Below are 18,586 nucleotides of genomic sequence, written 5' to 3'. Positions count from 1 at the left end.
TTTAAAAAAGTTTATTTAATTTTATATAATTTTTTTAATCCACCCATATATATATATATATATATATATATATATATATATATATATATATATATATATATATATATATCCATCCGTGTTTTAATTGCCTACACATGCATGTTGCAGTAATAGCTGTACATGTACCACATAATTACGATTTTGTCCTATACGAAAGTACAAGTATACTATAAATATGAAATACCTGGAACATATCATCTTCTCCTAAATGGAAATGCATGCATGATCTTTCAATTCTAGATTTCATAATCTACATCAAAATATTAAAATTGATCCTAAAAATGATTAAAAATACTTTCATTACTTAAAATCTAAAAAACAATAATCTCGACACATTGATAATTTAAGTTAATACGTAAAATCGCTAAAATACTAAGCATATATAATTTTTAAAAATATAACTGAATAAATTTTTTTTTAGTAGGAATGGAAAGTGTTGACAAAATCAATCTACAGATATAAATTAAATTTAAATTTAAAATAAGAAGTTGGATTCATGTTATTTGTCTTCAACTCGTGCATGATTTTTCTAAAAAAAAATAAAATCAGGAACATGGTTGGCAACTACCAGATCTGCGTCCATTTGGTAGCTGTTAGATTATTCCTTATCAAGTTGTCATCATTGCTTTGGTGGTTCTATATCTTGAAAATTAAATAATTACCGTGCTTATAAGTATCTTAGTTAAGAAGTTAATTAAAGAAATATTAATTGATTGAAAAAGAAAAGCAAAAATAAAATAAAATTGACAGCATTAATAAAAACTGGTGTGTTAACCATTATTTGTATTTTGATAATTATGATGATAACAAAAGCGTGGAGACACGCACACAATTTTTTTTTTAACACACTTATGTTCAATAAATTTGCATATATATATATATATATATATATATATATATATATATATATATATGTTTTGTTTTGTTTCTTTAATGAATGCTAGATTAGAAGATACCAATTTTAAAGGTAGTAATTTAATTTAATTCCAAAAGTAGTTAAATGTATAAAAGGTCATTAATTAAGATCAATAGTTATGTTGTTGTTTTGAATCTGATTAATAATGGAAGCTTGGGAGGCATATAAAGTAAGAAAGAGATAATATGTTAGTTTTGAAAGCAAGGAAAGGTAGCAATCTAAAATAATCTGGACCCAACCACAACAATGCTCTTTTTCTCACCATTTCAGAATCAATCGATCTCTAAATCAATCAGCTCTTCTTCTTCTTCTTCATCGTCATCATCTCCGCCCAAACCCTAATTCCTCTGTTCGAAGCCAAGCGCAATCGGATCCGCGTAGCGTTTTCAAATTCCAATTTCACCGGCGATCCGGTTGATCTTTCGCACGCTCGCTATATCCTCCGATTGGCATTGCTCGACTGTCTCCCTAAACTTTCGCTATTTCGCGTTCTAATCTGCGTTTGTGGTTCAATTGTGCGAGTTGTCGTTTCAGTGGTCGCAGCGACAGTGAGGATTTGCGGTGTCATGGTTGGAAGACTAGGGTTAAAGGAGTTTAGAATTTAGCGTCGTTTTGAATCTGCGTGTGACTCACGACTTTGGACATGAGAAGCTCTTGGTTGAAGAAACAGTCCTTCATAATTGGCCATAAGCCGCCACTGAGCTGGTTAATCCTGTGTCTGATAAGTATCCTCGCACTGATTGCAGTGTTGAGTTCATCTTCTTCTTCGAACACCGATGGTTCAGCGTCTCGCACTGCGGAATCGCTAATCTACACGAACTACCGAAGGATAAAGGAGCAGGCCGCTGTGGATTACTTGGAATTAAGGAGTGTGTCGAGTGGTGGTGCGAGGCAGAAGGAGGTGGTGCTTTGCGGCAAGGAAAGGGAGAATTTCGTGCCGTGTCACAATGTGTCTGCGAATTTGATTTCGGGGTTTAAAGACGGAGAGGAGTTTGATCGGCATTGCGAGGTGTACAAGGTGTCGGAGAGGTGTTTGGTTCGGCCTCCCAAGGAATACAAGACTCCGTTGCGGTGGCCGAGTGGGAGGGATGTCATATGGAGCGCAAATGTGAAGATCACGAAAGATCAGTTTCTTTCCTCTGGAAGTATGACCAAAAGGTGCTTACTGTAATTAATTAATAGGGTGTGAAGTTGATCCCCTTTGGATAAAAACAAAATCGTGGTTTAAAATTGGGGTTATAGTTGCATTGCAATTTTTAAAATAGCAGAAAATTATGAGTAAATGCGGTTGAAATGTGATTGCAGAAGCCTCTTAGCAATTTAAGAACCTTATAACTGCTTGATCTTTTTTGGGGCAGGGGGTGGTAAGAGTAAAAGACTGCTTGAATGGCTTCTGTCCTGATTCATTATGATTGATTGCTTTTTAATCTTTCTTATTTTCATTTTCTTAAATATTGTGGTGATTTCACTAGGTTGATGCTATTAGAAGAGAATCAAATCGCCTTTCACTCGCAGGATGGGTTCATATTCAACAGCGTCAAAGATTATGCTCGCCAACTTGCAGAGATGATAGGCTTAGGAAGTGACATTGAGCTTCCTCAAGCTGGTGTAAGTCTTCTGTCCACCATTGTCCACTAACTTTTATTCTTTTGGGAACTAATGTGCTTTACACGGACAGGGTTTGTGTAAAATGGTTCCATGTAGTAACAGTAATGAAAGATTATGTTATTTAGGTGATTATGTCCTCATTCTCATTAAGGACCATGTTGTTTTTGTTCCATAATATGTATTTGACTGATCTTCATTAATCACTTTATAACAGATTCGAAATATACTAGATATCAATTGTGGATTTGGTAGCTTTGGAGCTCATTTATTGTCACTGAAAATAATGGTGGTTTGTATTGCGGCGTATGAAGCTACTGGCAGCCAAGTTCAATTGTCTCTTGAGAGAGGTCTTCCAGCTATGATTGGCAACTTTATCTCCAGACAGCTTCCATATCCGTCATTATCATATGACATGGTTCACTGTGCTCAATGCGGCATTATGTGGGATGAAAAAGGTAATTATACACTTTATGGGCATTCATCACTATTTCATTCTTTGCAGAGTGGATTTCCTTGTTGACATTATACTTACAAATTCTATCTGTGTTTTGCCGAATTGTTAACTGAAATGTTGATTAACAGACTCATATTTTTGTGAATGTGAGATTGAATTCCACTTATTTGTTTAAAAGTTGTATTTGATGACAAATGAGAGAAAAATAAGACTCAGTATTGTGCACACTATTTGGTGCTGTAGATTTTGAGACCAAATAGGTATGATTAGGCTGTCTCTCAAATGTCAAATTAGTGACAAATTAGTGACTAATTATCATCAACTCTTGAAATGACACAGTGCAGTAACCTTGTGTTGGAGATATAAAAAGCATTCTTGGTCTTCACCTAACATCTTAAGTGTATTTGGCAATTGATTCTTGATATATCTTTATATCAAATGTTTAGAAGTCAGATCCTTGTTGTATCCATTCTTTATGATTTAATTGAAATTCATCGCTAGAAAAAAAGGTGGGCCTACATTCAGTCATAAAAGTTGCTTACTATTTCAATTTTGAGTAATTTGTTTGTCACGAATGAAATTGATGGCTGAAATAGGTGTCTGAAATGTTTATGAGAATGTGACCATTTTTTTTTATCATTCTCTCTCTCTCTCTCTCTCTCTCTCTCTCTCTCTCTCTCTCTCTCTCTCTCTCTCTCTCTCTCTCCGTATCATTACCATTTCCTTATACACTTTCCATTATTCTATTGACCATCCTATAAGTGAATATCATTTAGCTTCTGTATGCTTTTCTAACATTGACTTCATCCCTCAGATGGATTGTTCCTTATAGAAGTTGATCGTGTTCTTAAACCCGGAGGATATTTTGTTTTAACCTCACCTACAAGGAGACCACAGGGTTCATCAAAGGAGAAAAAGAGAATAATGTCAAACGCAGTAGAAGGGTTCACCCAACAACTCTGCTGGACTCTTGTAGCTCAGCAGGATGAAACTTTTGTGTGGCAGAAGACTCCTGATGTTGAATGTTATGCATCTCGGTAAGGATTACTGTAGTAACATGGGTGATGTAAATGATAAATAATTATTTGAGCAACTAGATTGTTTCTCTATTTGAGATGACTATCATCAACTATCACTAGTTGGGCTCTGGCTCTTCATTGAACACTTTCACTTATAACTATAGGTTTTCAGCAACATTTGTTTCTTAATTGTAGTAAGCAGAGTACTATACAGCTATGTGAGGGAGAGGATACTCAGTCATATTATAGGCATCTTGTGCCTTGTATAAGTGGGACGTCTAGCAAGCGCTGGATTGCAATACAGAACAGATCTTCTGAATCTGGATTGAGCTCCGCTGAACTTAAAATTCATGGAAAGTATTAACAGATTTCTTCTGCATGTCTTTCTCCTCGTGCCCTCCAAATTTTGCTTCCTTTCTGTGATGCTTTTCCTTTTCATGAATTTTTCTTTATTATTGCAGGAGTTCAACCTGAAGAATTTTATGAAGATTTGCAACATTGGAGAACAGCTGTTAACAATTATTGGTCGTTACTTACCCCCTTAATTTTCTCTGACCATCCAAAGAGACTTGGAGATGAAGATCCATTCCCTCCATATAACATGGTCCGGAATGTTATGGACATGAGTGCTAATTTTGGGGGGTTGAATGCTGCCCTGCTCGAGGAGAAAAAGTCAGTGTGGGTTATGAATGTGGTTTCTTCCACAGCTTCTAATGCACTTCTTCCTCTTATACTAGATAGAGGTTTTGCTGGTGTCATGCATGACTGGTGAGTTGCTTGTTTTCCTGTTTATGATCTAGAAAAGTTGCTGTTTGTGAAACCATAATCTAAACAAGGTTTCCATAAACATGAAAAATTGATTCAGGTGTGAAGGTAAGACTGTTTGAGGGTCATAAACTGATAATTTCACTAAGCCTGATAAAGCTATTTCACTTGCCTTATTATTTATTATTGGCTCATTCTTATAACAAATGACGTAAGAATGGTGTATGCTAGTTGAGAAAGTAACAGAAATTTTAGATAATTTACTTCAAGAACCATGTTGTTTTTACTTCTTAACGTGAAAATATCAGCATTGGAAATGATTTAGTGATGTATATACAAAAATAGTTCTTTAGCAACTTCTTATTTTATAAATTATTGAATGGCATTAGATCAGCTAACGTAGAGTTATTAATTTAGAGTCCATTTATTTCAGTTATTTTTTCCATGAAATATCTCTTTTATTTTGAAGATAGTATTAGCGCTTTTTTGTTTTTTTTAAAAGAAAATTGTTTATTTAAAATCAGATTTCTGAAAAATAACAGATTTCTTATTTGAGTTGCTTTTGGGGGGAAAAGCTTATAACTATAACACTTTTGAAATGAGCATTTTTTATAATTGTCACCAAAAAAAATTACAGTCTCTACGTTTCATAAAATCTTTAGAAAGTCAATAATTTTATATGCATTTTTAAAAAACTTAGACAACATGCATAATAAGTTTATATCTAACATTCAATGTTGAGATTTCAATACCTAATATTCAATGTTCTTTATTTTGCTTTTCTTTTTGAGATTAAATTTGAAGATGAACATAAGAAGATGAACATAAGGTGCATACATGTACTTGATCTATTGGATTGGAAATAGACGTAGTTCTGTTCTGAAACCCAATTCTAAAGAACATCATGCGCCCCTGTTTGGAATTCATTGACAACCTCTTCGTAAAAGAGTGTTATCGCTTATGAACTCCCGAGTAATTCAGTTTTGTATCTGACTACTAATACATTGATCTTCAGGTGTGAACCTTTCCCCACCTATCCCCGGACATATGATTTGCTTCATGCAGATGGACTTCTTTCACATCTCTCCTCAGAGAGGTGCAGCACGATAGACTTGTTCTTGGAGATGGATAGAATATTGCGTCCAGAGGTATGTTGTGATGGTGGTAATATAAAATATTACCCTCTAATCATTTTTATAGGAATCTCTTCGAAAGTTTTCCATAGTTCTTATCATAAGACCCCTTTCAAATGACTATTTTTTTTTTTTTTTATGAAACCCAGATCCTCTTTCTTGAGGATAGATGAAGATTTCTCACTATTCAGAAGTACCCTTTCATTCACTTTATCTTTTCCTATAGAAAGCAAAATGTCCTTACTTAAGTGGAGATACCTTAACTAATTGGGTGGAAAGAGATTTAAAAACGGTATCCCAATAATTTTGAGGATAATTCTGAAAAATAAAATTATAGAAATTGTTGATTAATTTTATAACTGATTAAATTTACTAAATTTCTTAATTCTTGTGAAGGGTTAAAGGGGTCTATATATATATGAGACCAAAGGTAGTAGTTTATTGGATTTGTCCATCTGAATACAAGTAGTTTAGTCTCAGTATATTGGAATGATCAATGAAGCCTTACTTTTTTTTTATTACGTTTCATTGTTTTTGTAGGGATGGGTCATTCTTTCGGATACTATGGGAGCTATTGAGATGGCTCGCATGGTTGCCACACAAGTACGTTGGGAAGCAAGGGTAATTGATCTTCAGAATGGAAGTGACCAGCGGCTACTTATTTGCCAGAAACCTTTTGTGAAAAAATAATTGCTGATGGAGCACTAGAATATCTCACCATTATAAATGAACACAATTTTTTTGCTCGGTAATTCCTCTAAACCTTTCTAAACAGTGTAACGTCTTACTTTGGGAAAAGTGGGTAGCATTTAGTCTAGTATAAAAATAAAACATTTTAGATACATTGGCAAAACTTGTGTCGGTCATTCCAGTATGTGAGCATTGAACAAAGAAGTTTGTGAATATGATTCCCTGTAGCATACAACTGATATAATCTGCGTTGTGCAATTTCAGAGAATGGATTGTTTAGTTGGCACATGTTTGTATATACAAAGCTCAGAGCCTTGACGTTTTCAATCGTGTCCACAACCTGGTTAGAGGATTGAGGAAGAGCTGTAGATTGTGAAGGTTCTTGTTGAATTTAGTTACACTTTATTTTTTGTCGAAGTTTGTAGTAATTCATTTTTCCAATATCTTATTAGCATTCTTTATTTTTTTTACATTAACATTTCTTTATCAATCATTGGACTTCTATTCTGTTGAACAATCGCTAATTTTTGAGAAAGAATGTGAATGACCATGAAATTGAAGAATGTGGAATAGTTACAAAATCTTCCCCTCGTTTGTGTCCAACTCGAATGTGGAATAGACGTTACTATTTAGTTTGATTTGTCTGCTGGTGCGAGTAGTTTCTCTAACTTCTAATTTTCAAATTTACTATTTCAGAGGAAAAGCATTTGAAAGGACAATTTTCTCATATAAACATTCTTTAAAAGCATACCACTTTTTTAATAGCCAAGCAAATAATAGATATAAAATTATCACTAATAGCTTACCTTTTTAAATATTTAGTTTTAATAAAACATAAATTCAATTATTTTCCTTCTAAAAGTTATACAGTTTTTATTATTAGTTTATTTCCAAATTATTTATGCAAAGAATTACAAAAGAAGTTCAGGCGATAATATTAATAAACTGCATCGTAACACATTTTTTTGTACATAAATAGGAACTTTTTAAAAATATTAATTTATTTACTTATGTGTTTGGATTTGTTTGTGTTAGAATCGTGCAGCAGAATATTTATGTTGAATAAAAATTAAGAGGGAGGTAAATTGCTTTTTTAATAAAAATCCTACTTTTAATGAGTTTTTTTTTTTTAATGTAAAATGTTCCTGCAGAGAATAAACAAGATAAGTTAGACACAAGCGTCATCTTACCCATGTAGTCCGCTATCTCCTCAGTTAGTCTCTTCCCGGTTGGTACATGTCTGCTTAGACCTAGGAGGGATTACCTGTAGAAGGGACTCCGAAACTCAAGTGAGTCAAAGCTCTCAAAAAGTCAAATCAGGTGATTAATGGAGTAATGAATGCGTACCTTTAATTATTGGGGTCCATGTTATTAATTATGTCTGGTTATGCCATGGGCCGGGCCTTAGCTTGGGCCCTAGTTTGGGCTGTAAGTAGGTCTAGCCCTAACCTAGGCCCTTAGATTGATTACTATGGACTCATTGAATATAAGGGGGGTTCTGCTAAGTGTATTAAGGTAGTCGGCCTAAACCGACTACTTCTCTTGACGGTTTGTGTTGCTCATATGTTGTCTTAGGCAGGTTATTCCTCTGGATGTTTATGTTACCGGTTCCGGCCGACTAGGCTTATGTTAGCCCAGCCTAGGCCGGTTACTTGAATGTTTTGGTGTATAGGTATGGTGATCGTTTTATTATTATTTTGTTAAGTTGGCTTGGTGTGGTACACCAGTCTCCCAGCCTTGACCGACATAGGTGTCGGTCAAGGGTGATATGTGTTAATATGCTAGTGGGACCGGCTAGGTGTGGTAAATAAAAGTTCAATTAAGATATGTTCCTTTAATATAATAATAGATAATTAAAGAGACTAGGGAAAAAGATGTTGAAAAAGGTATTTTATATTGGTTTAGATAAAAAGACCTTCCGTTAAAAGGGATTAATTCAAATAGTAAAGTAAACTAAACTTATAACCACACAAGAAAGAATTTAAGGTTTAGAAAATAACTCTCTTGAAGACACAATAAGTGAAAGACACTTTTCTTGATTTACACAATGAATGAACCACCTCATTTGAGTCACACAAAAGATAAACAAATTTTCCTTGTAACAATAGCAACACTTAATCTTCCAAGAAATCACTTCGTGAAAGTTACTGCTCAATTTGTATCCAAGTTAGCAAGTATATTGATAGTTAGATTTTGGGTTTTTTGGATTTTGATAAAGAGTACATGTAAACATAGATAATAGTAATTATATAGATTGAGTGGAGTAGAGGCTATGATTACATTTCATCTCATCTTTTTCTACTTCACCACTACTATCTTGTGTGAACTTAATATGCAAATCAATCAATGTCCTGGGAGTACTCTTTCTATGTAAATCTAGGCTTATTTTTGTAGCATAGAACCTAAGGACTTCAAACCCAATGTGATTTCTCCACTCTTAGTTGAATGAATCATTGCCTTACTGTGTAAGATTCTTTCATCTAGCACACCCCTAGATCTTGTGAAAGCCTCTATTAAGAGTGTGATCGTTTGATTGGACCTCAGTTTGAGACCAGTCTTTTAACTCAATCCAAACCAGTGAAATAAGATGAGTTGTCAATTCATTATTAAGCATAAATCAAATAAGAAACTATTAAATGAAAGCATAGTTAAATACCCAAGAAGTAGGAGTATAGAGAATTACAATTGATTACATCAAACCTGTACACGAGAGAGTTCAGTTACTCATAAAATATTATAATGCAATTCCAACAACATCTACACATAGGATTTACAATAAGAGCATCTCCCTCTAGCCTCATATACCTTTTTCTACCCTACTAGTACATTTCTATCTTTCCACTCAATGCATAAAATGAAGACATGAGGTCTTTATTTATAAATTTTTTTTGGCGGTGCTCCACCACATGAGTTTCTTCGCACACAAGTTTCTTTCTTAGCTTAGCCCATTGTCCTGGTGTTTGACACTTGACCTTTCCTTCTTTAGAGGATTTTATTTATTGTCTTGCCTCATGGATTGGTGACCCAGATTTCCTTGCAAAGGTTTCCTCATGTGGCTTAGCTCCAAATTGTTGTGCTCAACTAGAAATTCAAAATATTTGTCCTATCTTTTCTACTTTCATGGCTCAACGCCAATGACTGTGGCTTGGCTGCATACTTGATATTTTCTTTTATATTCATTACAAAATAACAAAATTTCATTACAATTCCTAAAATTCCAATTCTCAATACCTTATTTTGCATCTTAAGCTTAAGGAGGTTTTTCAAAGCCCCTTTCATAAGCACAAAGAGTTTCTCTAGCAGTCACAACCCTAAACCTTTGAATGAAAAGTTATTTTCGAAATAGGTTTAGTCAAACATATATAGACTTTCTTTTTCGAAAATTAGGTTAAGAACCTGAAGAGTCAAGTCACAATTGCCGCTGATAATCGATTATTTCAAGAGATAATCATTATCATAAAAGCTTTTCTAAAAACATTTTCTCATTTTGATAATCAATTATTATAGAATCACTTCCAAAAATCTTAAATTCATTTGGATAATCAATTATTTATTACTAATAATCGATTATTACAAAACTTTTATGAAAAATAAATTCTTCCCTAAGTTGATCTTTGTGCATGCTGCTTTGTGCTCTCTATGCTAAGTTTTAGACACAAATTTTCACTTATATGAAACTTATTACAAAGGTTTAATCATATAGATAATTTAAAATACAAGTCTTCCAATATTTATTGTCATCATTTGAAGTCTTTGGACTTGCTTTTATCATCATCAAAATTTTCTCCTAAAGGATGATCTCCTTCATCTTCTTCTTTTGCCAAGAGTTTGTAATTTTGTTTTAGATTTGACACAAATTGCCATCTTATTTTACTTTTAATATTATTTTTAAGTTGAAATAAAAATTTATCATGAACATCACTAAAAAATTAAATAAAAATTAAAACACAATGAAGAAATAAATGGGAAACAAAATAAGTTAACAAGATAATAAAAGACAATAGAAAAATAAATGCTCAAACCCTAAATCCTAAAATAAATTTGGGTTAAGCTTTTTTCCATTCTTAAACTAATGACTGATATTGTATTTTGTTTCTGCTTCAAAATATGTACCACTTTTATCCTTACACATAATAAAAGAATGTAAAGTGTCCCAATGGTATATAACAACTAACAATATTAAAGTTCCTCTTTCCTTATTGTAACTATCTCTCATTTGTGCAACTCTATATCTCTTCATATTGCAAATCTATCTCTCTCTATACTACAACTCCTTTTATGTATTGGTGATGAATCTAGAGGTGAGTCGGGTAGTGATGAGCTTAGTGGTGGTTATGAGGTTGACAGTGTTTAAGGAGGTTGTTGAGGTTGATTTGGAGGTGGCACAAATGGACATGGATAGTGGGGTGAGGGTGAGAGATCGAGTGAGGTTTGGAGACTTGGGTGACAATGTAGTTGGTGAGGGAGAGAGCATCATGGAGGGAATTCGTAGTTGGGAAGTGTACATGATTAAGGCTTTTGTTGGAGGTGTTGAAAAACTTGTTTCCAATAGTGGTATGCATCATGACAATTTTCAAGAGTAAGGGGAGGATGTTTTCAGAGAACCAATGCTTGTGTGAGTTTGGGATTTTTTTGGAGGTGGTGAGAACCTTGTTTCTAAGGTGATGTGCATCACAACAATTTTCAAGAGGAGGGGGAGGTTATTTTCGAAGATCCATATTGCAACTCTATCTCTCTCCATACTACAAATCTTTCCCTCTATTGGTGATGAAACTAAATGTGAGCTTAGAAGTGATGAGTTGGTGGTTAAGAGGATGGTTTTGACGGTGGTTAAAGAGGTTGGTGGGGTTGATTTAGAGGCGGCACATGTGGACATAGAGGGTGGGGCGAGGGTGAGGGATCAAGTGAGGTTTGGAGACTTGGACGGCGATTTAGTTGGTGAGGGAGAGAACATCTTGTAGGGAATTTATATTTGGGAAATGTGCATGATTAAGGTTTTGTTGGAGGTGGTGAGAACCTTGTTACCAATAGTTTTAAGCATCATGACAATTTTCAAGAAGAAGGGGAGGGTGTTTTCAGAGATCCATGCTTGCGTGACAAGAAGCGTCGAGAGGGAAGAGATGGCGACGTTCGCCAACATGATGGTTAGGGAGATTTGAGTGTCGACAAAGGTGTAGGACATGTCACGCTTGCAAAGAGTGATAAAGTTACGGTAAGGAGAGAGAAACTTCAATGTTGTTAGGTGTCGTTTGCTACTGGTGACGTTTTACATTTTTATGAAATTTAGGGACGAGATTGATACATACTTTGAAGAAATACAATTTTAATAATATGTACATACTTATATTTACATTTGAACCCATTTTGTTATTATCGCAATTATAAATTAAATATCATAGTAAACAAAACATAACAATATTATCAATGGTTGAAGAATAGAAATTTATTTTCTTTAATGTCAAATATTAAGAAAAAAATTGGAAAAATCTTAAAATAAAGTATCAAGTAATAATTATATAAACATCAATGAAACTATTGAAAACTAATTATTTGAAAGAGTAAGTAGTTACAAAAAATTGAAATATGATGAGAAATGCAAGATGCATTTATTGCTTTTGCAATATTGAAAATGACTTTGGAGATTTAAGTAAATTTAGAAAATATAAAATGAGTCCAAAATTAGAAAACGAAAAATTATGTAACAAAAGTGTAACATCTCGATCGGATATTACTAGTTTTAATAATATAATATATAATAAATAATAAGATCGCATTAATTTCAATTGTCTTTCCCAAAACGTGGGAAAAAATTAAACATTTATTAAACTCGTATATTTAAAATCCATAATTTCCATTAATCATTACAAGTTCATAAACCGATTGAAATATTGTTTGCAAAAAAACATAAAACAAAATCCTCAAATAAAAGCTTTCCCAATATAGCCCATCTTAGGCTCTATGCCTCACCAGCACCACCTGCAACATTATCTGCTCCAATATAACGAATTACACGATCATCGCCAAACACAAGTGTAACATCCCGACCAGATATTATGGGTTTAAAATAATAAAATAAGGAAATACAATTAAGCTGTAGTTAATGAAATATCATTTCCCAAAAATGCGGGAAATTTAAAACATTTATTACTTTCAACAATAATAAAAAATCCATAGTTTATAAAACTGGAAATAATATAAAAGCATCTCATAAGAGTTTACAAATTATTTCAAAACCATAAAATAATAAACTCCTAAGCTATCCCCGCTCTGTCGCTAAGCTTCACCAGAACCACCTGTAACAACATCATCTGCTCACGTGTACCGCGTACACGATCATCGTCAACCACAAGCAGATAGGGTGAGCTTAACAGAATAAACCTATTAATATACATACATATATAAAACACACTTATATTTATATACTGTACAATCCCACCAAAGGAATTCCCTCATTTGATTTCGTATCACATGGCCTCAGCCATGTTATTCGTGTTCTACATCTTCTAGTGACTACTTCAAGGTGCCTTGCTGCCATACCTATCAGTCACAATCGATAGAGCACGTGTGGAAAACCATGTTACGAATCACACACCGTAACGCCAAGCGGAGTTCCCAAATACGAACATAGTCGTAACGTTCTAAGACTACCAAACTTGTCAGCTACTACTAAGGAGGGCAATCTATCTGGACCCATCCGTACTGGCCACAAATAGCACACTCATACCGGCAACACTCGCCAATCCGAGCTCAACTTAAGGGTTCCTCGTGTTCATTCACCATCCCGAGCTCAACTCAAGGGATGCCATTCCGAGCTCAACTCTAGGAATTGCCACATGCTTAACCCTTATCCCGAGCTAAACTCAAGGGATACGTTCCGAGCTCAACTCAATGAACACTAGTAAAATCGCTTGGCGGGGGGCACGTGCCACCAGGCGCTGCCGCTTCCAGACCGCGTAGCCGGAGATGCATACCGCTAGATGCCAAGCGCCTCATTCCTTACCGCCTCTGCCACTATCGCCTGGCGGGACACCCCTCACCGCCAGGCGCCTTGCGTCATACAAAGCTTGTGGAATATAAGCTATCGCTTGGCGGGTTGAATTCTGCCGCCAGGCGCCACACCAGTATTTGAGCAATATTGTAGTGTTTTGGATTCAGGCACTATCTATTCACATCCTTACTCAGTTAGACAGTCACCAAGTCCAATGGTCATATCCTAACTCCATTATAATGCCTATAATGCTTTGCATCCATTATAATTACTAGGCTAAGAGTATTCGCTTCATCTCTTAATATTGTTAAAATACATAGCCACACTTAGCCTTAAGTTTACCAATTCATTTGCATCCAATGCTAGGCTAGCCTTAGTGATGAAGGATTATGTTGTTCCTTTTTAAGATTATTGAATATGGTGTGAGTTGATTAAGAAAGCTAAGTAAAATCTCCATTGGACATTAAGATAGCAAGCTATATAGATGTGAAGGTTCCTTTCACAAAGCTGAAGAGAAGAAGATGATGGATTGATTCCAAACAAAAAGGAAATGGAAGGCACATAAACCATAGAAAACCAAGAACAATTAAAGGAAGAAGAAAACATAAAATGGATAGGAAAGAAATGGTAAAAATGTGAGAAGCACGCCACTACAAGGCTAGGCTAGAAGCCATGGATGTGTGCCGCCACTTGCTATGCAAGATAAGGCTTAAAAGTATTCACTCCCAAGGGAGGAAACTCTCACAAATGGTTGAGACACAAGAGTGTTTTTACTTCAAAATGTTCAACCCTTTTACATGTCTAGGAGCACCCCTTATATATAAGAGTTTAGGGGCCTCTAAACAAATAAAAGATACCTAAGGATGTCTCTACAAAAACCTAACCCTAACTTCTAGAAACTAGGTCAAATAAGGTTACAAAAATGAGAGATAAAAGAGCCAACTATGGTGTGTGCAAGGCTAATTTCGTTTTAGCACAAAAGGAGACAAAGAATGTGTCTCATATGTCTCCAAAAAGTGGCCAAAGTGTGCTAAAAATAAAGGAGACCAAAGGTACATAGGTACACTTGTTTTATGCCTTTTCTTTACTCTCTCATCCACATCATTTATGCTCCCCAATCACCATGCGCCACCTAGCATTGCTTTCTTACTCCTAATTAACCTACAAAACAAATAAACATAGATTAGCGTGTTGGCTTAAGTCAAGTCAACTATAGTCAACAAGTCAAACCTAGTCAAAGGTCAACAAGTCAACTAAAGTTGATTCAACTAAGTCAACTTAGGGAATCAAAAATAATAAACACAAATGAAAGGGATGAAGGATTAGTGAACTTCCTTTCTAAACATGCTTAGTCTTCTTAAGCATGTGCCTCCATCCTTGGTTGGGGTCAATCCTTCATCATTTGCCACATAGCCACACTTAGCCTTAAGTTTACCAATTCATTTGCATCCAATGCTAGGCTAGCTTTAGTCCATGTGATAGTATTCCCGACATGCCCCCAATCAAACTTATTCCTGCATCCTACACTTTTCTCCTAGAAGACCTCAACCCCTAACCAACTATCAGAAATTTCTTCATTGCATTCAAGCTTATCAATATTTTTCAAGTACATGTAATGCGCCTGGCGGTGAGTACAATCCCGCCAGGCGATGTTTGAAGCTCTGTGGTTTCTGGGGCGCTATGCGCCTGGCGGTACGTGTCCCCCGCCAGGCGGTCTAGAAGCGGCACTGCCTGGTAGTATGTGTCCCCCGCCAGGTGATTTTGATGCTGTAGTCTTGAGTTGTTGGATTCTACATGCATATTCTACAAGGCTTTTGGTGATGGTTCAAAAGTGGGATTGCTGGTGTTCCTTGAGTTGAGCTCGGAACGTATCCCTTAAGTTGAGCTCGGGATAGGGGTTAAGCACGTAGCATCAAGGTTGTCAAACTCGAGAGTTTACGTAAACTCGTGAGAGCCCAGTAAACTCGAATCGTAAACTCGTAAGAGTTTACTTCACAAAGAAAAAACAATTGATATAAATAATATCCTAATTCAAACAAGTCCATAAAATTATATAGCTTAAAAGTATTTGAAATAAATATGTTCATACAAATACTGTAAAACATAAATTGAAATATCAAATGTCTATGTTTAATCCTCTAATCCTCTAATGATATCATCATCTCCATCATCATCTTCATCTTCATCCAGCTCCTCCCCTGATGAAACATGTGCATCCTCATTGGCATCAAAAGTTATATTATCAAGATCAAGAGCATCTAGAGCTGGATCTGTTGTTGGTCCATCTAAAGGAACATTTTGAACATCAATTTCACCTTCAGCTTGCTCAATCTCAACAACGTCATTTGCCTCTTCAGTTATCCATTCATCATCTGATTCAATGTCATCAAATGGTAGAGTAATAGTTTTTCGAAGTTGTCTACTTTTCAACTTCAAGTTATACATCACATAAACTAAATCATTCATCTTTTTCTGATGCAAACGGTTCCTTCTCTTTGTATGAACCTAAAATGAAATATTAAATTTTAGTAGATATAAACCTAATAAAGAAAATTATAAATGAGAAATAATTTAAATTACCATCTCGAATGAGCTCCAATTACGCTCACAACCCGAAGAACTACAAGTCAAGCTTAGAATTCGAATAGCAAATCTCTTCAACTCCGAAGTTGCATCACCAAACATCTCCCACCATTCACCAGGATTTAATTCTTTCCTGCATTCCTTTGCATCTTCCATTCCAAAAAGCCCTCTAGCAAAATGAAATTGAACAATTTGCAAATTAATTTTTCTTCTTTCTGCAATATCTGGCACCATTCTTCTCATGCACTCATACAGTCCTTCTTTAACCTCTCCACCATCATCACATCTAAAGTTAGGTTCATAGTGGAAGTGGGGGTTGAGAAAATAGGCAGCTGCATGTAAAGGCCTATGAAGTTGACTATCCCATCGAGCATCAATTATTCTCCAAACCTCTTCATAACTACATTCAATACCAAACAAATTTCAGACATAAGGAATTAAACTTTTAATGAGTTTAAGTTTGGAAGTTTACCTCTTCTGAATATTGTTAAAATTGTTTCTAATCTTTTCTTTTGCACAATCCATCTCTTCATAAATGAAACCCATTGCGGGTTTTACATCTGAGTCCACCAATCTTAAGACCACCATAAGAGGGGCAGTGGCCTTCAAGCATGTGGAGACATTCTTCCAAAACCGGCTGTCTAATACCACACGTTCTATTCTTTTCCCCTCTTGTGAAGTTCCAAATTTGCTTGTCGTCCACTCATCGGAGTTAAACATGGTCAATAATGATGCCTTCAATTCATGAAGACAACCAAGAGTTAAATATGCCGTTGCAAATCTAGTCACACCCGGTCTTATCAAGTCTCTACCTTTAGTGAACTTTTTCAACATCGAAATCAACATTGTTCTTCCATAAATGTAAGTGGTAATCTTTCTTCCCTTCTTGATTGTCAATTCATGGACCTTCAAATTCTTTTCAAAATCTTCAAAGATCAAATCAATACAGTGTGCAGCACATGGAGTCCAATACAATCGTTCTCTTTTTTGCATCAACAAATCTCCAGCTGCCTTGAAATTTGCAGCATTATTAGTGACAACTTGAACTACATTTTCTTCTCCAACATACTCAACAACATCATCTAACATCTTAAAAACTTTATCAGCTGTTTTTGAAATGTCTGAGGTGTCAAGAGAATAAAGAAAAACCGTCCCTTTAGGACTATTGACCAAGAAGTTGCAAATAGAACGTCTTTTTTTATCCGTCCAACCATCAGACATAATGGTACAACCAGTTCTCTTCCACTCCTCCTTGTATTCTTCAAGCATTAAATCTGTTTTGCTCACAGCTTGCTTCAAGAGCTTCTCTCTAATATCATGATAAGAAGGTGGTTTGTAGCCAACTCCATATTTACCAATCATTTCACACATCTTTGCAAATGCTGGATTTCTAATCACATTGAAAGGAATGGCACTAGTGTAAAAGACTTCAGCCACTTGAGCATCAACCTCTTCTTTGAATCCTTTTTTCATCATCTGATTTATAGTTGCTTGGACTCCCCCTTTACTAGCATTGGCAACTCTTTGTTTTCCTTTAAAGCCAAACAGCATATGTCCTCCTTCAACACTTTCACTTTCTTCATCTTCTTCATCAATGATATTCAACTTCCTTCTCTTTAATGCTGCATGCTTAGCTTCTGCAACTATCTTTATCATCAAATTTTTTATTTCGTCCGAAACAGAAGCACAAGGTTCAGAATCCTCCCTAGTTCCAGCAAGATGATGTTTGAATCTAAATATCCCTCCACTCACAATCTTTGAGCAATAGTTACATTTGACTTTTCTACCATTGCCATTAATATCAAATCCGTGTTTCCATCCAATATCAGAGCAGTTCCCCGGAGCATTTTTACTTCTACTCTTGATAGATGAGGATGCACTTGGATTAGTATCCACTGAATTTGATGCATTTCCAGACATTGTAAAAAATCTGTATTGTAAAATAATTTTGTATTTAAAAAAAAAAATACTAATCGTAAAATAAAAGTGATGGTCACACGAGAAAGAGAAAAAACCAGTACTGAAGGACAATCTGCTGCCGACGACGAGGGGAGAGGAGACGCGACGATCACTGCTGCCGACGACGAGGCGAGGCGTTGACGACGGCCAGGCGAGACAGAGGCGACACGAACGCGACGGCGGCGCGACAGAAACACGACGGTGACGCGAAACGAGCGCGACGGTGACGCGAAACGAGCGCGACGGTGAGGCGACCTGGACGCGACGGTGAGGCGACCTGGACGCGACGACGAGGCGACCTGGACGCGACGGCGAGGAGACCTGGACGCGACGGCGAGGTGAAGCAGAAGCAGAAAAACGATGGCGAACAACAGTGAATGGAAACGCGATGGCGAGCGCGAGGAAGAACAGCTCCAGAAGCGCCACTGAACG

At 35.7% G+C, this 18,586-nt stretch overlaps 2 protein-coding genes across 4 annotated transcripts; one reads left to right on the top strand and one right to left on the bottom strand.

Annotated features, from left to right (window-relative positions):
* The first annotated feature begins 1,140 nt into the window (after positions 1–1,140).
* On the top strand, positions 1,141–7,187 carry LOC114178229 (putative methyltransferase PMT5). 2 transcript variants are annotated; one of them, XM_085671491.1, is made up of 9 exons: positions 1,141–2,113; positions 2,428–2,563; positions 2,778–3,018; positions 3,832–4,054; positions 4,232–4,391; positions 4,500–4,804; positions 5,817–5,949; positions 6,331–6,364; positions 6,475–6,612. In XM_085671491.1, exons 1-8 carry the CDS (start codon positions 1,599–1,601, stop codon positions 6,334–6,336), a joined length of 1,719 nt encoding a protein of 572 aa, XP_085527617.1. In that variant the 5' UTR covers positions 1,141–1,598; the 3' UTR covers positions 6,337–6,364; positions 6,475–6,612. The 2 variants fall into 2 exon arrangements, with proteins under 2 accessions (XP_085527617.1, XP_085527616.1); XM_085671490.1 differs by lacking the exon at positions 6,331–6,364 and adding an exon at positions 6,889–7,187 and having other exon boundaries at positions 1,142–2,113; positions 6,475–6,682.
* An 8,455-nt stretch (positions 7,188–15,642) lies between these two features.
* On the bottom strand, positions 15,643–18,386 carry LOC114177533 (uncharacterized). 2 transcript variants are annotated; one of them, XM_085670758.1, is made up of 4 exons: positions 18,211–18,386; positions 16,668–18,125; positions 16,193–16,595; positions 15,643–16,117 (listed from the first exon to the last, which is right to left on the bottom strand). In XM_085670758.1, exons 2-4 carry the CDS (start codon positions 18,113–18,115, stop codon positions 15,743–15,745), a joined length of 2,226 nt encoding a protein of 741 aa, XP_085526884.1. In that variant the 5' UTR covers positions 18,116–18,125; positions 18,211–18,386; the 3' UTR covers positions 15,643–15,742. The 2 variants fall into 2 exon arrangements, with proteins under 2 accessions (XP_085526884.1, XP_027918716.2); XM_028062915.2 differs by having other exon boundaries at positions 18,217–18,386.
* Positions 18,387–18,586: the final 200 nt, after the last annotated feature.

The sequence above is a fragment of the Vigna unguiculata genome, chromosome 3 (assembly GCF_037176805.1).
Source record: "Vigna unguiculata cultivar grain cowpea cultivar isolate G323 ecotype 2 chromosome 3, ASM3717680v1, whole genome shotgun sequence".
NCBI lineage: Eukaryota > Viridiplantae > Streptophyta > Magnoliopsida > Fabales > Fabaceae > Vigna > Vigna unguiculata.
Note: the sequence above shows the minus strand (reverse complement) of the source record. Positions and strands in the feature narration are given on the sequence as shown.